The 22,543-nt window shown below is 41.8% G+C and overlaps 1 protein-coding gene across 1 annotated transcript in view; it reads left to right on the plus strand.

The window, feature by feature from the left end:
• Nucleotides 1-22,223, plus strand: part of LOC126212959 (cation-dependent mannose-6-phosphate receptor-like) — a 91,657-nt gene extending 69,434 nt beyond the window's left edge. Inside the window, exons 6-7 of the mRNA XM_049940487.1 lie at nucleotides 16,110-16,236; nucleotides 20,985-22,223. Of these exons, the coding sequence (XP_049796444.1) occupies nucleotides 16,110-16,236; nucleotides 20,985-21,119 (262 nt within the window). The 3' untranslated portion in view covers nucleotides 21,120-22,223. The remainder of the gene's footprint in view (nucleotides 1-16,109; nucleotides 16,237-20,984) is intronic.
• The last annotated feature ends 320 nt before the right edge of the window (nucleotides 22,224-22,543 follow it).

The raw sequence follows: 22,543 nt of genomic DNA on the forward strand, positions 1-22,543 counted from the left end.
CCGCAAAGTCGTGTGTCACACACTTCTGTCGGCATCGTGCGGTTCATCCGGAACCCACACTTTACCTCAGTGACAATCCACTCACTGTAGTGGAGACGTATCAATTCCTAGGACTGGTTTTTGACGCTCGATTGACTTGGCTCCCTCATCTTCGTCAGCTTAAGCAGAAGTGCGGCAGCACCTCAGTGCCCTCCGTTGCCTGAGCAACACCTATTGGGGTGCAGATCGCTGTACGCTGCTGCAGCTCTACAGAGCCCTTCTCCAATCCCAAACTTACTATAGGAGTGTGGTTTATGGTTTGGCAGTGCCTTCAACATTGCATTTACTCAGACGTGTGCACCACTGTGGGGTTCGATTAGCGAGTCTGGTGACTGGCGTACTGGTGGAGGCTGGTGTCCCTCCACTGCAGATCAGACGTGCGCAACTGCTCGCCAGTTACGCAGCACACATTCGTAGTTCTCCTGAGCATCCGAATTACCGTCTCCTTTTCCCGCCCACGGCAGTCCATCTCCCGTATCGGTGGCCCAGATCTGCGCTAACGATTGCGGTTCGCGTGCGGTTCCTTCTCTCTGAACTGGAGTCCTTCACTTTACCACATCTACTTCCGGTCCATTCACGTACGCCTCCGTGGTGTACACCTTGGCCACAGCCTCAGCTTCCTCTGGACCTTTCGCACGGCCCTAAAGACTCCGTTAACCCCGCTGCTCTCCGCTGTCACTTCCTCTCGATTCTTGACGTGTTCCGGGGCTCTGAAATGGTTTACACCGACGGCTCGATGACTGACGGTCACGTAGGCTTCGCGTATGTTAATGGAGGACATATTGAGCAGCACTCCGTGCCAGTTGGCTGCAGTGTTTTCACTGCAGAGCTGATGGCCGTATCTCTTGCTCTCGAGTACATCCGCTCGTGCCCTGGCGAGTTATTTCTCCTGTGTACTGACCCGGTGAGCAGCCGACAAGCTACCGACCGGTGCTACCCTCGCCACCCTGTGGTAGTGTCTATTCAGGAGTCCATCTATTTCCTGGAAAAGTCCCGCTGTCGTTCCACGGTATTTGTGTGGACCCCAGGACACGTCGGAATCCCCGGCAATGAACTTGGCGACAGGCTGGCCAAACAGGCGACGTGGAAACCACTTCTGGAGATAGGCACTTTGAAGCTGACCTGCATTCTTCCTTACACCACAGGGTTTTCCAGCTTGGGGAGACGGAATGGCATAACAGCACAAACAACAAACTGTGTGTCATTAAGGAGACTATGAATGTGTGGATGTCTTCCATGTAGGCCTCTCGCAGGGAATCAGTTGTTTTCTGCCGGCTCCGCATTGGTCATACGTGGCAAACGCGTGATTACCTACTCCGTCGTGAGGACCCACCTCTGTGTCGCTGTGGCTCCCAAATGACAGTCTGCCACCTCTTGCCGGACTGCCCACTTTTAGCCACTTTGCGGCAGACTTTTAACTTTCCCAGCACCCTGCCTTCAGTGTTGGGTGACAGTGCCTCTTTAGCAGCTTTAGTTTTACGTTTTTTCCACGAGAGTGGGTTTTATGCTTCTATGTAGGTTTTAGCGCGTGTCCTTTGTCCCTGTGTGTTCGCCACCCTAGTGCTTTTAGGGTGGAGGTTTTAAATGTGTTGCAGAGTGGCTGGCTTTCCCTTTTTATTCTTGTGGTTGGTCAGCCACTGTAATCTGCTTTCACGTTTTACTCTCTTCTGTTTCTAGCGTCTCTCTGTTATTTTCTTGTCCTTCTGTTCCTTTTAGTGTTCGTTGGCTTCCCTTCGTTCTTGTGGCTTTTCCTTTCGTTCCATTTTGTGTTATATGTTTCGTCCGTTTTATTCTCACACTTGTGGTAGTGTTTTATTAGGAACAAGGGACTGATGACCTCGTAGTTTAGTCCCTTCTCCCGCCTTTAAACCAACCAACATTTTGCAAGCAGTATGTATAAAAATGGGTGAGTTACAAAGGGTAGTCTTGACTAAATTATTCACCAATAATATATAAATTGTTTTTGTCTAAAGTGAGCAGTTCCCCCCACCCCGATTATTGACAGTGTAACATTTGTCAAGGCGAAAATCATATTATAATTAAAATATGTTACCGTGTGCAATAGGCTTAAGGGGAGTTGGAACGGCCTATCCCGACAGTGTTAAATTTAATGACTTGGCTTCCCTGCATTTCAGGAACCACTGTAGCCATTGACATGAAACTTTTACAGGACAAACTGTATGTTTTAACTTTACTGAACTAAAATAATTACATTTCTGCCACTGCTTTCGGAAATACGATTTTGTAATTACACAAAGAAAATTTTGTGTGCTTTTTTTCTACATCATCCAAAATAATTTCCATTATACATAACATTATGTTCTTCAAACAATGGAAAATCCAGGATTGCATGTAACACTACCAGAGAAGGAAAGTTGCTACTCACCATATAGCGGAGATGCTGAGTCTTGATAGGCACAACAAAAAGATTCACACAGTTATAGCTTTCGGCCATTAAGGCCTTTGTCAGCAGCACACACACACACACACACACACACACACACACACACACACAAACGCAACTTGCACACACATCTGCAGTCTCAGAGAACTGAAACCAATATTGTGTTCTTCTTTTAATTCAATAGACTCAGTATACAGGGTGGTCCGTCCATTGATCATGACCGGGCCAAGTATCTCATGAAATAAGTGTCAAATGAAAAAACTTCAAAGAACGAAACTTGTCTAGCTTGAAGGGGGAAACCAGATGGCACTATGGTTGACCCGCTAGATGGCACTGTCATAGGTCAAACGGAATTCAGCTGCTTTATATATATATATATATATATATATATATATATATATATATATATATAAAAAGAAAGATGATGAGACTTACCAAACAAAAGCGCTGGCAGGTCGATAGACACACAAACAAACACAAATATACACACAAAATTCAAGCTTTCGCAACAAACTGTTGCCTCATCAGGAAAGAGGGAAGGAGAGGGAAAGACGAAAGGATGTGGGTTTTAAGGGAGAGGGTAAGGAGTCATTCCAATCCCGGGAGCGGAAAGACTTACCTTAGGGGGAAAAAAGGACAGGTATACACTCGCACACACACACACATATCCATCCACACATACAGACACAAGCAGACATATTAAATATGTCTGCTTGTGTCTGTATGTGTGGATGGATATGTGTGTGTGTGCGAGTGTATACCTGTCCTTTTTTCCCCCTAAGGTAAGTCTTTCCGCTCCCGGGATTGGAATGACTCCTTACCCTCTCCCTTAAAACCCACATCCTTTTGTCTTTCCCTCTCCTTCCCTCTTTCCTGATGAGGCAACAGTTTGTTGTGAAAGCTTGAATTTTGTGTGTGTGTTTGTGTTCGTTTGTGTGTCTGTCGACCTGCCAGCACTTTCATTTGGTAAGTCACATCATCTTTGTTTTTATATATATATATATATATATATATATATATATATAGGAACCTCCATTTTCTATTACAGATTCATGTAGTACGTAAAGAAATATGAATGTTTTAGTTGGACCACTTTTTTCGCTTTGTGAGAAATGACACTGTAATAGTCACAATCATATGGCTCACAATTTTAGACAAACAGTTGGTAACAGATAGGTTTTTTAAATTAAAATACGGAACGCAGGTACATTTCAACATTTTATTTCGGTTGTTCCAATGTGAGACGTGTACCTTTGTGAACTTGTCATAGCGTGATTACCTGTAAATACCAGATTAATGTAATAAATGCTCAAAACGATGTCCGTCGACCTCAATACACTTGGCAATACGTGCAATGACATTCCTCTCAACAGCAAGTAGTTCGCCTTCCGTAATGTTCGCACACGTCATTGACAATGCGCTGACGCATGTTATCAGGCGTTGTCGGTGGATCCCGGTAGCAAATATCCTACAACTTTGCTCACAGAAAGAAATCTGGGGATGTCAGATCCAGCGAATGTACAGGCCACGGTATGGTGCTTCGACGACCAATCCACCTGTCATGAAATATGCTATTCAATACCGCTTCAACCGCACGCGATCTATGTGCCGGACACCCATCATGTTGGAAGTACATCGCCATTCTGTCATGCAGTGAAACATCTTGTAGTAACATCGGTAGAACATTACGTAGAAAATCAGCATACATTGCACCATTTAGGTTGCCATTGAGAAAATGGGGGCCAATTATCCTTCCTCCCATAATGCTTCACCATACATTAACCTGCCAAGGTCGCTGATGTTCCACTTGTCACAGCCATCGTGGATTTTCGAATGCCCAGTAGTGCATATTACGCCGGTTTACGTTACCGCTGTTGGTGAATGACGCTTCGTCGCTAAATAGAACACATTCAAAAAATCTGTCATCGTCCCGTAATTTCTCTTGTGCCCAGTGGCAGAACTACACACGACATTCAGAGTCATCACCATGCAATTCCTGGTGCATAGAAATATGGTACGGGTGCAATCGATATTGATGTAGTATTCTCAACACCAATCTTTTTGAGATTCCCGATTCTCACGCAATTTGTCTGCTACTGATGTGTGGATTAGCCGCGACAGCAGCTTAAACGCGTACTTGGGCGTCATCATTTGTTGCAGGTTGTGGTTGACGTTTCACATGTGGCTGAACACTTCCTGTTTCCTTAAATAAAGTAACTATCAGGTGAACGGTCCAGATGCTTGGATGACGTCATCCAGGATGCGGAGCAGCATACATAGCACACGCTCGTTGGGCATTTTGATCACAGTAGCCATACATCAACAAGATACCGACCTTTTCCGCAATTGGTAAACGGTACATTTTAACACGGGTAATGTATCACGAAGCAAATACCGTCCACACTGGCAGAATGTTACGTGATACCACGTACTTATACTTTTGTGACTATTACAGTGCCATCCATCACAAAGCGAAAAAAGTGGTCCGACTAAAACATTCATATTTCTTTACGTACTACACGAAAATGTAATAAAAAATTGGGGTTCCTATTTTTAAGAAAATGCAGTTGATATCCGTTTACATGGCAGCGCCATCTAGTGGACCAACCCTAGCACCATCTGGTTTCCCCCTTCAAGCTAGACGAGTTTCGTTCTTTGTAGTTTTATCGTTTGATGCTTATTTCGTGAGATATTTGGCCCGGTCACGATCAATGGACCACCCTGTATGTATGTTATTACTCCCTGAAAATTAGAATAATCCGCTATAAACGGTTTCAGAGATTTTGGGTAAAAATGCAACAGAAAATGTAAATTTTCAGGAACGGCTTCTAAAGTTTCAAAAGACTGTAACCCACATAATATATGCTTATTTTTTTTTTTTTTTTATTTTTATTTTTAGTCACTCTGAAGCACCCTGCACCATACTGTATATCATCCTGTGGATCTTTTTCCAAGTTTTTCTTCTTTCTGGACTTCTTAGTGGCCAACTGTGCTGCATACTCTACTTTATCAATGCGAACCTTGTCCATGCTTTTGAGTTCCCTGATGCAGTTTGCTCCAGGATTAATTCCCATATTCAGGATTTGCCAAGTCTCTGTAAATAGGTTTTATGATATCCACAACTGCTTCTGGGATGGAATGATTATGGCTGTATGAACAGTTTGAGTACTGGGCATTGCAGTAATCGAACCATGAATCAGGTCCAGGAGGGTAAAGTTGGTGTACTGGTTTTTCATCAGTTGACAGTCCATGGAAGAAGGTAACCCATACTGTCTGCTTCATTTTCAACAAATCCTCAGTATTATTTCTAATGGCCATCCCATAGTACTGGCAGTTCATCAGTCATTTTGTCTTTCAGCCTGCCTCTTATGGTTTTACCATTAGAAAGTATCTTGTCTCTCAAACTTTGTTTCAACTTCCTCAGCCTGGTGCCCATCCTCTTCTGGATATTACCAACACATTTCAGTTTTGTGCTAATATTCTCACCATAAGGCTGAGCAGCTTACTGTACTGTTATATGCTTTTGAGTCTCCTTCACCTAAGAACTCTTGTAACACACTCCCCTTTCGTTCACAGATCGAAATTTCAGTAACTGCAGAGGCCTCCGTACCACCACTTGCTCCTTCATGATTGTGTGTCACAGATACGTCATTCTTCATTCCCTGATTAACACTTATAACAATGTTTGGTTAAAATCTGGAAATCTGTTACCTTTCCAGTATCCACACTGATCACCACAGCAACAGAATTCTTACAACTGTAGCTGCGCTTCTGCCAAGTGTCATCAAAAGCTGCTGGTATATCAGTCATACCATCAATTATTTCAACAGCTTTGTTTGCAGCACACTTAATTGACTCACATGCAACAGATTCCACAGCAGCTACAATAAATTCTGCATTCTTGTCAATTTTACAAGGTGGGAGTGGCATGTTCATCACGGCACACATTGTTTCTGCTGCAGTGCGTCCTTTGCCAATAGCTCTCAATCCATAAAACCGCCTAACATTTACTTCAAAATAATTACCTGTACACTTATCAGAATTCCTTAATGAATGAGTATATTTACAACTGGCACAATTAATGATAAGTTTCCGGGCTAGCCCATCTGATACCTCACTCTCTTCATGTAAACTAACTGGCCCTCCACATATTTTACAACACACGCATTCACGTAACGCCCTTGTTAGGATGTGTAAATCTATCAGAATATAACCTAATCTACCATTTACATCACTTTGGTTTTGAGGAAACTGTTTGTTGTTGTTGTTGTTGTTGTTGTGGTCTTCAGTCCTGAGACTGGTTTGATGCAGCTCTCCATGCTACTCTATCCTGTGCAAGCTTCTTCATCTCCCAGTACCTACTGCAACCTACATCCTTCTGAATCTGCTTAGTGTATTGATCTCTTGGTCTCCCTCTACGATTTTTACCCTCCACGCCGCCCTCCAATGCTAAATTTGTGATCCCTTGATGCCTCAAAACATGTCCTACCAACCGATCCCTTCTTCTAGTCAAGTTGTGCCACAAACTTCTCTTCTCCCCAATCCTATTCAATACCTCCTCATTAGTTACGTGATCTACCCACCTTATCTTCAGCATTCTTCTGTAGCACCACATTTCGAAAGCTTCTATTCTCTTCTTGTCCAAACTGGTTATCGTCCATGTTTCACTTCCATACATGGCTACACTCCATACAAATACTTTCAGAAACGACTTCCTGACACTTAAATCTATACTCGATGTTAACAAATTTCTCTTCTTCAGGAACGATTTCCTTGCCATTGCCAGTCTACATTTTATATCCTCTCTACTTCGACCATCATCAGTTATTTTACTCCCTAAATAGCAAAACTCCTTTACTACTTTAAGTGTCTCATTTCCTAATCTAATCCCCTCAGCATCACCCGATTTAATTTGACTACATTCCATTATCCTCGTTTTGCTTTTGTTGATGTTCATCTTATATCCTCCTTTCAAGACACTGTCCATTCCGTTCAACTGCTCTTCCAAGTCCTTTGCTGTCTCTGACAGAATTACAATGTCATCGGCGAACCTCAAAGTTTTTACTTCTTCTCCATGAATTTTAATACCTACTCCGAATTTTTCTTTTGTTTCCTTTACTGCTTGCTCAATATACAGATTGAATAACATCGGGGAGAGGCTACAACCCTGTCTCACTCCTTTCCCAACCACTGCTTCCCTTTCATGCCCCTCGACTCATAACTGCCATCTGGTTTCTGTACAAATTGTTAATAGCCTTTCGCTCCCTGTATTTTACCCCTGCTACCTTCAGAATTTGAAAGAGAGTATTCCAGTTAACGTTGTCAAAAGCTTTCTCTAAGTCTACAAATGCTAGAAACGTAGGTTTGCCTTTCCTTAATCTTTCTTCTAAGATAAGTCGTAAGGTTAGTATTGCCTCGCGTGTTCCAACATTTCTACGGAATCCAAACTGATCTTCCCCGAGGTCCGCTTCTACCAGTTTTTCCATTCGTCTGTAAAGAATTTGCGTTAGTATTTTGCAGCTGTGACTTATTAAACTGATAGTTCGGTAATTTTCACATCTGTCAACACCTGCTTTCTTTGGTATTGGAATTATTATATTCTTCTTGAAGTCTGTGGTTTATACAGTGTTTTATTTTAATCTTTGAAGCCCTAATGGGTGTTTATCTAGATACTGACGAGTTTGCCTTTACACTAAACTCTCACTGATATGGCCCTCAGTAGTCTGGCCTCTCAGTAATACGGCACATTTCCCACTTCTAGTCGTTCAACCTGAAATGACGCGTACAATAATGAAATTTCATCTGTGTGTGTGTGTGTGTGTGTGTGTGTGTGTGTGTGTGTGTGTGTGTATTCCTAAGGGACCAAACTGTTGACGTCATCGGTCCCTAGGCTTACATACTACTTAAACTAACTTATGTTAAGAACAACACACACACCAATGCCCGAGGGAGGACTTGAACCTCCAATGGGAAGGGACCACGCAATCTGTGACATGGCACCTCAAAGCACACGGCCACTCCATGCAGAAAATTTCATCTCCAACAGTGTTGTTAGTTAATTATAATGTCAGGGTGTATATGACCCGGGAGATCCTTGTTTTAGTTACCAGGTTAAATTTTTGTGATTTTGGCTGGTAAGAACCAATACTCTAATGAAAGATACTACTGTATCTCGCTTCTGCAGAATAATGCTGCAGCAAAAAAACATGAACGAGAGAAAGAAAAAAAAAAAAAAAATATAAAACTTAAGTCGCAAAGGAAATGCGCCATATACAACAACAAAACACGGTGCACATACAAGTGTCTGCCAACCAAAGTGTCTCAAAGGCTTTAGGAAGAATATGCAGTGCTTCCTAACAACAAATTGCCTCCGATGAGCGTGACTGACAGCTGTTTACATTCGATTCATTTGAGCAGTTTCGGGCGGGCTCTTGCGCATGCGCAGTTGAGTCGCCTATTAGTAGTACCTTCTCCCGCTTCTGGATATAGTGTGGCTGGGCGCCACCTTCTAAATTGCTCCAGTTCAGAAATATCGTAGATCCAGGGCTGACGCACCGAGCAGTCTGAATTGTAGTCTGCAGGAGGGTAGTCTCCACGTGAGCTGTGTTTACGTTTAGTGATTTTGCTGTTTCCTCTTCGTTTATTGCTGTCGCATTAAATGAAAACAAAACTGATTTCTGTGGCCAGGAGCTACCAAATGAATTAAAATATGTTCGCATAATTACGGAAGGCTAAAATATGTTGTTGGTTTCAGGTTTTATTTCCACCTTTCTGACAGTCGAGCATTAATCACCTTGCAGAACAATGAAGTTATTTTTGTCGGTTTGCTAATGATGTCTGGCTTTTATTAATATTTTGCGCTGAGGCAGTCAATTAATTTGAAAAAAAGTGTTTAATTTCACACTGTTGGCCAGTTTCAACTGTTCGCTGCATTTCAAGTGCATGTTTTTCATCTTCTAGCTCGTATGGCATTATGCCATAATAAAGAACCGAACATGAGATAAAACAGTACTGGTACTCCAGAAAATTTACATCCGAATCCGGACATGCGATTGTGCACTTTAAGCCGAATTATGCATTTTAGTATAGTTCACAAAATTCCGATGCTCCTGAAGTATCCTTTGATGTCTTGTTTCTTTTGTGACATAATGAAAGATCTTTTAATATTTTACACCTACGAACATGCGTGCTTCCTGTGTCATCGTAGCTGCGCAGGCGCAGTGACACCTGTTATCTGGCACTCTCTAGCAACTGCTGAAATGAACCTGTTTCTAACAGGTCACGGGAAAACATTGCGAATGGTGGTTTGAAAAGCGTTACTTTCAAAGTAAATTTCCTTTTACTTAAGATGAACTAGGTGCGAGAATGTACGATGAAATTATTAAATCACAGACCGTTTGACTCTCGTTTAAAAAGCAACTCTTTGAGGACGACCATCTAGAAGAATTTCGAGCCCAGAAGACCAGACATTTACGTCGTTATTAAAAATTTTACTGGCACATTTGTGTGATGTATCTTAAAGTGAAACACGCGCCAGATGTTCAGCATTATATGTGGAAGCGTAGCTTCTCTTACAGCTTATTAATCTTAGAGACCAATATTGTTTGTGCAAGCTTTGTTTCTCTTCTAGCAAAACTATGTGCATTAATTTAAACCATTAACTTTTCTTTTTGTGTTTTCGCGCTACTTAAGAGTGATCTTGCTATTGGCTGACTACATCACGTGCCCTATGCTGTCATCAGCTGGTGAGATCACATGACGTGAGCTATGACTGGCTTACAAAAGCGCGTCGTAATCTCGATTTCATTGCTTCGGAAAGTAACATGCAGTGTTTGGTGGAATTCGAATTTATACCTCCGTAAAACGAAGAAATGCAGCGTACGTGTTGCTGCACACCAACGATCTTTCCAAAATGTGTTTCCCCCCTCCCTTGAATTACGGAGATGAAAACGTAGAAAAACTGTGTATTGCGGTCATATTTGGTTGTCATAGAACAGTTGATGAATTGGTGGAAATGACTGAAATATCCTAGAGTTCATTCTGTGAATTTGACTGGAGATCTGAAGATGAAACATGTTGCAGCAAAATTCATCTTGCATGTGCTTTCTGATGACCAGTCCTTCGCATATGTGCCTGGAATTGAAAGAACAATTAGAAATTGATTCAGATTTTGATGCAAAAGTCATCACGGGTGACGAATCGTTGTGTCACAGATATAACAGAAACTGAGGAAGAATCCAGCCTTCACCACCAAGATCTAAGAAAGCAAGACAGTGAGATCCCACATCAAGACAGTGTCGGTTTGTTTTTACGACATTGGAAAAGAGCGCAGGTAGTCCCAGTCTTCAAGAAGGGTCGTCGAGTAGATCCGCAAAACTATAGACCTATATCTCTGACATCGATCTGTTGTAGAATTTTAGAACATGTTTTTTGCTCGCGTATCATGTCATTTCTGGAAACCCAGAATCTACTCTGTAGGAATCAACATGGATTCCAGAAACAGCAATCGTGTGACACCCAGCTCACTTTATTTGTTTGTGAGACCCAGAAAATATTAGAAACAGGCTCCCAGGTAGATGCCATTTTCCTTGACTTCTGGAAGGCATTCAGTACAGTTCCGCACTGTCACCTAATAAACAAAGTAAGAGCCTACAGAATATCAGACCAGCTGTGTGGCTGGATTGAAGAGTTTTTAGCAAACAGAACACAGCATGTTGTTCTCAATGGAGAGACGTTTACAGACGTTAAAGTAACCTCTGGCGTACCACAGGGGAGTGTTATGGGACCATTGCTTTTCACAATATATACATATGACCTAGTAGATAGTGTCGGAAGTTCCGTGCGGATTTTCGCAGATGATGCTGTAGTATACAGAGAAGTTGCAGCATTAGAAAATTGCAGTGAAATACAGGAAGATCTGCAGCGGATAGGCACTTGGTGCAGGGAGTGGCAACTGACCCTTAACATAGACAAATTTTAATGTATTGCGAATACATAGAAAAAGGATCCTTTATTGTATCATTATATGATAGCGGAACAAACACTGGTAGCAGTTACTTCTGTAAAATATCTGGGAGTATGCGTACGGAACGATTTGAAGTGGAATGATCATATAAAATTAATTGTGGGTAAGGCGGGTGCCAGATTGAGATTCATTGGGAGAGTCCTTAGAAAATGTAGTCCATCAACAAAGGTGGCGGCTTACAAAACACTCGTTCGACCTATACTCGAGTATTGCTCATCAGTGTGGGATCCATACCAGATCGAGTTGACAGAGGAGATAAAGAAGATCCAAAGAAGAGTGACGCGTTTAGTCACAGGGTTATTTGGTAAGCGTGATAGCGTTACGGAGATGTTTAGCAAACTCGAGTGGCAGACTCTGCGAGAGAGGCGCTCTGCATCGCGGTGTAGCTTCCTGTCCAGCTTTCGAGAGGGTGCGTTTCTGGATGAGGTATCGAATATATTGCTTCCCCCTACTTATACCTCCCGAGGAGATCACGAATGTAAAATTAGAGAGATTCGAGCGTGCACAGAGGCTTTCCGGCAGTCGTTCTTCCCGCGAACCGTACGCAACTGGAACAGGAAAGGGAGGTAATGACAGTGGCACGTAAAGTGCCCTCCGCCACACACTGTTGGGTGTCTTGCAGAGTATAAATGTAGATATAGATGTTGTCATCCATGCATCTGTCCCTCAGGGTACCACAGTTAACCAGCATTACTACCTCGAAATGAAGTGGCGAGAGGAAAAGACCCACATTGTGGCACTCAGGAGATCGGCTTTTTCACCACAACAAGAGACAGTTTTAGACCAAAAAGAAAATGATGACAGTTTCCCCCCCACCCTGCTTACTAAACCTAGCCCCCTTGTGACTTTTTTTATTGCCACTGACGAAAAGAAACTTGAAAGGGAAGTATTTTCAAGACATAGAAGAAGTGGGGGGGGGGGGGGGGAGTTAAATTATGCTGGAGGCACTAAACAGCATAATTTCAGACATATTTAAAAACTGTTTCCACCACTGGAATAAAACATTATATTATATTATATTACATTATATTATATTATATATTATATTATATTATACATTATATTATATCTGATGGGCAGTATTATGAAAAGGATAGTTATGTTTGTGTGTGTGTGTGTGTGTGTGTGTGTGTTTGTTTGTTTTTATCTTTTTTTCAACAAACGGCCTTGTTGGCCGTAAGCTCATTTGGTGACAGTCTTCTTGTTGTGCCTATATACGACTCAGCATCTCCGCTATATGGTGAGTGGCAACTGTCCTTTTCATAATATTGTTACATTTCATCCTGGATTTTCCATTGTTTGATATCTGACGGACACTATTTTGAAGGCGTTTAAGTTTTAAAAATGTTCTGTCACATATACATTTTTTTGTAAAACAGTTCTCCTTATTTTGGGGTGCACACTTGAATGTTTGGGGAAGGCACTCTTTGTTATGTGTTTCTTAATCAATTTCTGCCTTGGCTTACGCAACTTGAACACGGTTTGCCAATGCCGCCTGTGGACTCGAAATCAGATGTGTTGCAAGGAGCTGGTGTGGCCAGCATATGAATAGTTCTCCCTAGCACGACTGTTCTCAACAAGTGATCAGGACGCAAGCCCTTCCACCTGAAGTATCACTTGAGCTGAAAATATCCTATTGTGACGGACCAGTATTGTCCACTGACAGTTATATTATGTTTTTATTTTTTTATGCTAACAAGCTATGGTTTTTCCTCCCCTCCAGTTAAGGTCATATTTTGGTGCTGGACCTGCGACATTTTTGCAGTGCCTTGTGTAGGCAATGATTGGAACTGTAACGATAAGCTTGAAGGACGCATTGTAGCCATTTTCAGACTGATGGCGGTATGTGGGGTGCAATGTTAAGCAGTGATATAAAGAGATGTTAAAAGAAATAAACTGTGATAAAAAGAATAATATAGCTTTGGTGGACACCATTTGGCGAAAAAGAAAGGAAAGGACTTTTTTAAAAATAATCTAAATTAGAAGACTTTCCTGTTAGTTAATTTCGGAGGAATAATCTAATGTTTCATGTAAAAGAAAAATTTGTTTCTGTAATTGGTTCTTTCATTTAGTGTTATGTAAGGAGGTAGTGGTATGTAATTGTGTTTTGTATGAGACAATTGGAAAAGATGTAGTCGAATAGCATCGTGTTTTTTAAATATATACTTCTACTAAAATGTAGACTTTCACGGCCGGAAATGCCATGTCCATTATAATTATACGGGCTGTTATGCCGTGGTCGGTTGATGAATTCTGTGTCAATTCCCAATGTTTCATCCCCGTCTGTGGAGGACATCTTCAAGGAGGTCTGTAGCTTGATGGAAGGTCCAACACACCCACTGGCTCGCTACTGACTGCCGCTAAATTCCGTGTCCCGCACCACATCGATGTGGTATCGCTGTTTACCATGGTTACACTTAATGATGTATTGGAAAAGCTGGATCGAATTTTTCCTACCGATATTTCAAAACTGTTTAAGTGTTGTTTCGTCAAACAATACTTCAGGTGGAATGAACAGTTTTATGAACAAACAGATGGTGTGGCTATGGGAAGCCCCCTAAGTCCCGTAATTGCAAACTTCTTTATGGAGAAACTCAAAGAACAGGCCTTAGGCACTGCCAGCAAAAAACCAAATGTATGGTTCCGATACGTGGGTGACATGTTTGTGCTGTGGAGACATGGCAGGGAGGAACTAAGCCGGTTCCACGAACATCTGAATAGTATAAACTCGAGAATTCAGTTTACAATGGAGGAGGAGGTAGACGGCAAATTACATTTCCTCGATGTGTTTGTTTTTAGGAACAAAAATCATAGTTTGGGCCACTCAGTATACCGCAAACCCACGCACACGGACCGTTATTTGCACCGGGATTCGAACCACCACCCACAAAAGAAGCGGGGTGTTATCAAGACGTTAGCGGACAGAGCTAGAAATATTTGTGAACCTGAGTTGCTCGACACTGAGATAGAACATCTCCACAAAGCACTAATGAAGAACGGATATTCGTACGGCAAAATAAAACGTGCGTTGAGACAGCCACGCAGAAACCATAGTGACGTACAGGCAACTGCAAAATCTAAGGTTTTCCTGCCGTTTGTTAAAAATGTAACGGAAAGAATAGGGAGGATCTTGACGAAGTGGAATATTGCCGTAATTTACAAGCCCACCAGGAAGATACAGGAATACCTTAAGCTTGCCAAGGACGCTCGCAAACCATTGGAAAAAGCTGGAGTGTGTAGGATCCCGTGCAGCTGTGGAGATGTTTATGTGGGTACCACTAAAAGAACTGTTTCAAAACGTTTGGAAGAGCACAAGGGCAATTGTAGAAGAGGGGAAACAGAACGGTCAGCTGTTGTGGAGCATGCTTTCCAGTCAGATAACCACCATATTCATTTCGAGGAGACGCAAGTACTAGCGGCCATAAGCGGATATTATGAAAGGCTCTACAGGGAGGCGATCGAAATTGCCAGACACCCTAATAATTTCAATCGAAAGGAGGAGGGCGTGAAATTAAACGGTATATGGATGCCAGTGTTGAATAAGATGTGTGCCACCCGTCCACCACTGGGTGATGGCAACAGCGATCGACGGCAGCAGACAGCGGCCAATTGCACTGACGTTTTCAAAACACGTGACGTCACACCTCGGCGCGGGAGCGTGCGGACACGGAATTTAGCGGCAGTCAGTAGCGAGCCAGTGGGTGTGTTGCACCTTCCATCGAGCTACGGACCCCCTTGAAGATATCCTCTGCAGACTGGGACCAAATGTTGGGAATTGACACAGAATTCATCAACCGACCATGGCATAACAGCCCGGATAATTATAATGGACATGATATATACTTCTGATATATAGTGTTCGTAATAGTATCCGAGCGTAATGTGTAGTAAGCTGAGTAGAAATTACACTTCTGAAGTCAATTATCTGTAATGCTCTTGTAGGCATAATTTGAACAGGGGTAAAAATTAAGTCAGATAACTGAAAATTTAAATTGTAGCAGTGCACAGCTTCTTTGTGTACATCAACTTTATTAACCATGTTGATGGTAAAAGGAGTATGTAGTTGTTGAGAAAAAGCATTTCACTGGAAGCACTTTTTCCTTTGTATAGCTGGATAAATCTGCTCATGAAAAAAGTAAATATAGCAGAATTTCACTATTTGTTTTTACTGTACTGTTCCACGCCTTCCGCTGTAGCCTGGAGCCAAAAATCAAATCTAAAATTGCAGACTATCATACCGCAGAATTAGTACATGTTTTGACTTCCAGTAAAAATACAGTTGATGACCAGTTTTGTGATACTAAATTGAAACTACTGTTGTCCTATGATTTGTTTATTACATAAAACTTTGTGTGAACCTTCCATAGATGGTGTGAAAATGATAAAAGATATTAATACAAATTTGATATTGAAAATTCAAGTGGTTGCTGCAAGCCCTTGAGTAATAAATAAAGGGTTCTTTGTGTGTGTGTGTGTGTGTGTGTGTGTGTGTGTTTTGTTTTATTCATTTACTTATTTGCAGTTGTTTCTACACATCTGTACTGCAATGGATTTGTATTTTGTTGTCCTTTGTCCTATGCAGTCCGCTATGTCCTGCAGGAACTTTTCAAAATTTTCATGTCACATTTTGTGGTTTTGCAGGTTTGCCGCAGTAGCTGGAACGTATTTGCTTATCGGTGTCGGTTATAGACGGCTGGTGTGTGGCGCCAAAGGCTTTGACCAGATTCCCAACAAAGACTTCTGGATTAACTTAGGACATCTGCAAGCTGTGAGTAATAGTAATGTGCCCAGTAGAGTGCTCTCACTAATAAAACAACTGTAGTAATGGTTAGTGTTGGTTCCACAATCTACGGACGGTTTGTTTGATTTGTATCATGATGCTAAGGAACGGGACAGCTTATGATCTACGGGGAGACTTCAGAACGAAAGTTAAACATTGTTGCGGCAGGCCGTATAACTGTCGTTAAAGCCTGCACTACTCTTCAAAGTGACAAATACTTGGCTATTTTCCAGCATATACCGTATTTACTCGAATCTAAGCCGTACGTTTTTTCCGGTTTTTGTAATCCAAAAAACCGCCTGCGACTTAGAATCGAGTGCAAAGTAAGCGGAAGTTCTGAAAAATGTTGGTAGGTGCCGCCACAACTAACTTCTACCGTCGAGTATATGTAGCGCTAGACAGGCATACTTTGCAGACACAAAGATAAATACTGGCACCAAAACCTCTGCGTCAGTAAATAAATTAAAAAAAAAAAGGTGGAAGACAAGCTTTTTTCTCCGCCTCGAGTTTCGACCACTGCATTTCCATACATTATCCAACGGAGTGAATATAAATTCCGTATTGTTCATCTTCGAATGTCGCAGCATTTCAATGTACTATGAAAATCTGACTAGCAAGACTGTTTGGGATGTTTGTCAATATAGCCAACTCTACGTTCTTAATTTTTTCCTACCTGTGAGAAGAGATGGTTGCTAATAGGAACTTTATGAATTGTGAATCACATGCAGTATTCTCTTCACCATAAGTATAATATGAATATAAACATTTTGCCATGTATTCTTTCGTGTTTGCTGCTATCTCATTTAAATCCTGTCTGCCTAATAAACTACGAAACTAGAGTGAGACAACAGCAAACACGTAAGAATATACATATCATGTCATGTTTATAATCGTATTATTCTTATGTCTACTAGTGATCCAGTCAGAAATGAAGCACGGCAATTGACTAGATTTTTAAATCTAAGATGACTAATTTCTGTGCAGAATGTAATGTACTAAAGAGGTGTCTGCAAAGATTTTCAAATGGAGAAAAGTGTTCGCTAAACTCTCATTCAGAACATGTTCTATCATACGCAGTCTATTATTTGGTTCTTGTTGATGGTTATCAAAGAAAGCAGCCGTGTAAGTAACAACAAATAGCAGTCTCTTGCCATTGTCTGGCTAATGAGACAATTCCTCTCTCTCTCTCTCTCTCTCTCTCTCTCTCTCTCTCTCTCTAGCCTTGCCATGAGTGGCGAATGCTACAAACAATGCATGACACAGTACAGTAATGCATTTTCAGCTTAGAGTCACGTAAATACCTATAACAAAGAGAATGGCACTTATCAGATCAAAGAAAAATAAGCAATCAATTCAAACCAGACGAAGCACGCGAAAAAGGAAGGATATCCGTATAAATACGGACAGAGCTTCTGATGCATAGCAATGGCTACCTGGTAAAGCTTAACTGCTAAGCTTACGACTCGAACCAAACTACTGTAGCTGTATCATCATTCATTCGATCTAAATTGTGTCTCATATTACAATGGACCAACTTTGTTTCGATTTGGAGGTGTGGCCTAAAACTTTTCTCTCCCCTTGAATTTCGAGTCTCATTTTTCAGGTGCAGCTTAGATTCGAGTAAATATGGTAGTCACCGAGCCTCTCTAAACTATGGTCCGAACGTTCTATCTCTTGTACAGTTTGTCGCCAATAGAAATTTGCTTTTTGGTCGTGCAGCCATTTGAGAACCGCTGTGTGAACGTTCTCTTTGATGTAAAATCTGCAATTACTATGAATTAGTTCCTTGATTGCCTGTACATTTCACCTGTGGCTGTGGCCTTGATCAAATTGGTGACACTGTTTCACTATCAGGGTGTATACGTCCCAGGACAACCGGGAAATCTGGGAGATACCCAGGAATTTTTTCCGGGATAAAACTGGGAAAAACACGGGAATTTTTTAGAATTCCAGAAATTTTTCATTGTGGTAGTTATCAGTTAAATTTTTGTAATTTTGACTGTAAGTCCGATGCTCTAACAAAGAATTTTACTTTAGCCTGCTACTGCAAAATAATGCTGCAACAATAAAACATAAACGAGGGAAAGAAAACCACAATAAACTTAAGTTGCAAAGGAAATGTGCCATTTCCAACAACAAAACACAGTGCACACACAAGCATCTGCCAACACCAAAATGTGTTACAGGCTTTAGGACGAAGACTGTGCAATACAAACTGATTCCAATTACCGTGACACCACAACGGTTTACGCTAGGTTCTCAGTACTGCCGTTAGACTGTATTTTATTTGCAGTGTTACATTTACACGATCGTGATTTCAGCTTTAAAGTGCCATTATCAAGTGTTTTAAGTGTTATACAGTGCCTAATATGGCATACTGCTGTATTTAAAATACACTATTAGACATATTGTGTAAGTTCAGTATTTCTGGTAAAGCCTACTGCTTTGTTTTATCACTGAGCATACCATTGAACATTGAATTTACTTTCAAAACTTTTTCTTAAGAATTTACTTTATTTACTAGCGATTCATCAAGAACATTAACACATTTAATCACACTATGTGAGCGTGGAAGTAGTTGCCAGGGAGTAACTGATGAAATCGAAATGAAATTGCTTTTAACAAATGGGAATTTCATTCCTAAAAGCCTTTTTTTTTATTTTATTTTTTTAAAGAAACAGATTTAAAATTATAAGCAGAAAGCACCCTCTAAGTATCAAGTTACTATTTATTGAGAGGCCGAAAGAAACAAATTTTTGAGCGTATGAGCTTTCGGGCTGAGAACCTGGCCACTCCCTTTTGACACGGCTGTAGTCACGACCGCTCACAACAACCTCTCAAAGACCACACTGGTGCAAATCTGCAACACACCAGATTACCTTAAAGTAAAAGTTTTAACAATTCACACAAGCACACAAACTGTGCACCCCGTAGGAGGGATAGAAATGGTACAAAACACTAAAATTAAAAGACTGAAGGTGCAACTTGATTTTAACTTCTAAGAAAAGTCTTACGGTGGAAGGGTGGCAACTTTATATACTAAAATGACCATTTAAATAAAAGCCCATGAAATGCAATTTTCTATAAAATTATACAAGGTTGGCCAAACGATTTAACATGCTCTACAGTACACATATACTGCCTCTCAAAATGATAGGCAAGATAAAAATATATTTCAGGCATTACGGTGTTACACTCCAACAATAAATTCGTTATCACACCGAATCCGACAAATATGACAGAGGCAGCTCCGAACGACAGACAGACAGACACTAACTGCCTAACAAATGCGAATGAGAGACAGACAAGCAAGCTGGGGATGAGAGACTGACCGAGAAAACAGGTAGCATTTAACATGAGTAAATCACACAACATATCACCAATCACTTAACTTCTAATAAACTGCACTTTCTGGAGAAGAGCGGCCCAGCACCCCCAAATTGCTCTCACGAACCGTCCACTGCCAGCTGCTTCAACAGATGCAGGAAGGCGCGAAAATCTCCCGTCTTTCCTGGTCCACACCAACCGACTGCCCGCTGCTCCGTCTGTGACTGCTGCTCCGTCGCGACTGCACTGCTGGTGCGTCTCCCACTCGCTTTCAGGCACGCGACGGCGGAAATACTGGGTCGGACCAAACCGTGCAGAGGACATGCGCCCTGGCAAAACGACATCCCTGCACCAGGAAAGGACCGAGCCAAGCTCCACAAGATGGTAACCGAAGGGGCCCAGAAGCACTCAGAGAACCAGTTACACCACGGCATCGCAGCTCACACCAGCGCGATTGATGTCGTGAGTTGACTCCTGTTGCTCTCGTGTCGACCGCGAAACCACTCCCCTTGCTATTCGGCGCAGCCCACTGGACTCACGTGGTGTCCTTACATGCGCCGATGCTCGAGGCGGACAAGTCATCTCGTGTCTCAGTGCGCGACCGACCAACCGATCGATCCGACCGGCAATGACCATTGCCTGAGCAACTCGAGCAGACTCGCGGCCTAACGCGCAGACTCAGATGCAGGAACTAATCCCTGGCCGGGCGACCACTCGCTGAGTTCTCTACTGGCAGAGTCGAAAGACTCTCATTTTGCCGGCTTTAAAGGTTGATCCGAACGAAAGACAGACACTAAACGCCTCTCAAAATGCGGACGAGAAGCAGACCCAGACTCATTCCGACTGACCGACTGGCTAGCTCATAGTGCCCCTTAAATGCGTGTGAACAGGCAACCTTTTCCCCTTTCCCACCAGAGGGAGACACCAAAGCTGCGTTGCGACAGTGGCGCCACCGCCAGAAATGGAGGGCGACTGCTTCACACTACGCACTGCGGTGCGCTCTTCAAAACAACAATTTTTATCGTGGCTCAACCATCGTCACTGAATGACTGATGGCTTAGCCAACTGTCGTTCACTCATGATGGTATACTCAGTGATAAAACAAAGCAGTAGGCTTTACTAGAAAATACTTGATAATGTCACTCTGAAGCCGAAATCGTGATCGTGTAAATGTAACATTGCAAATAAAAAACAGTCTAATGGTGGTACTTTCATGTTACTATTTTGCAGCCGTGACTTATTAAACTGATAGTTCAGTAATTTTCACATCTGTCAACACTCGCTTTCTTTGGGTTTTATGTAACAAGTGGATTAATAATATTTTCCATTCTATTAGAATCTTTTCTGTTTTCCAGATATTGTCAAGAAGCAATTTGTTTATTGTTGTTAATAATAATTATTATTATTAGGACGGGTGCAACCTGGTGTGCCGGCGTGGTGACTTTGCAGACGGCCGCAGCCTGTCTCGCTCAGACGGCTGGCAACAGATTGCCGGCGGCAGCTTCACTGACTCGGACAGGGACGACGCGCCGCTCCAGCCATGACAGTTGCTGTGCTTGTCTGTCTAGTCCTGTGTTTTCTGCCAGGTCACCTGGCGGATCCACTGCTACGCCACCCTCAGTTTCTTCTTTTACAGCTTACTGCTCACGGAAGGGAAACCTGGCCGTGTCCCACATATCTCATTCTTAGTATTCCTATCATATGGGTGTCTTAAAAGTGACAGAAATACAGATTCTCTGTCCACATTTTTAGCTTCGGTGTTTACATCTAAATTTTGTGGTTGGACATGTGTCCGAGATGAAGAATGCTGTAACTTTTTCTGCCTACTTTTCAGTGTAGTATTTCAGAGGAAATGTTACTTACAATTCCATATATGTGATTTTTTATACAAAACATTTGACAGTAATTTCAGAGTACCTCATTTGTTTTGCACTTTGCTTCGTAATTATTGCTTGCTTGTAATTAGTAGCTATTGCTCTGTTGGAAAGAAATGTCTCTTGAGAAAAATATTTTCAGTTATGTTGCTATTTGTCTGTACATTAATGATCTCATAATTGACTGATAAGTGTGTGTGTGTGTGTGTGTGTGTGTGTGTGTGTGTGTGTTTTGCGTGCATCTGCATGCTTGATGTTCCTTACAATAATTGTGCTACTGTGAAAGATGAGTTTGGGTTTATCCTGTCAAATTGAGGCTTAATTTAAATTCTGGAGTCTGTGCACATTGCAGATTTGTTGTTCAGGATTGCTTAAGTGTGAGAATAAAATAATGAGCTTTTATTTATGTTACCAGAATTTTCTGCATTACATTTAGAGTAGAACATGTTTTTCTGTGTGTAGTGTGTGTATAGAAAATCAGTTGATAAGTCTCATTTTCAAATCTATGAAGCATTTATTGTTTTGGTATTGTACTGGTCTTTGTACAACATGTAAGATTTTAAAGTTTGACATTATTTATCGAGCCTGTGCGTACAATTCCGCCCGTTTAAAATTTACATGCCTGTGCACAAGGAATCATATTAATATATCATGTTCTTTTTCCAATTAATATCACACTGCACGTGTTGAACCTGATTTTGCGTTGTACAAATACAAATAAATTGTATGTTATTGATGTGTACTTTTCAATAAAGCGTAAAATGTTGAAGCGAAGGATTTACTGTGCATTACCTGCTGTTGTGTGGCAACAGCTTTTAATCTGAGGACTCCTTAGAGAAATGCCCCGTCCCTATCAGTGGAAATTAATGTGGGTGTGTCAACCCGTCACCTCTAAGATGCTTTCGCTGAGGTGTCCAAATGTCTCTGGCGGAATGACAGCCCATTCTTCCAGAAGAGCCAAAACCAGGTAAGTTAGTGATGTTGTACAGTGGTACGTAGAGTGATGTCGTGTTGTAATTCATCCCAGAGATGTTCCATTGGGATCAGGTCGACTCTGGGCAAGCCAGTCCATTTCAGGGATGTCGTCCACAAAC

This window comes from Schistocerca nitens, chromosome 11, assembly GCF_023898315.1.
Source record: "Schistocerca nitens isolate TAMUIC-IGC-003100 chromosome 11, iqSchNite1.1, whole genome shotgun sequence".
NCBI classification, from domain to species: domain Eukaryota; kingdom Metazoa; phylum Arthropoda; class Insecta; order Orthoptera; family Acrididae; genus Schistocerca; species Schistocerca nitens.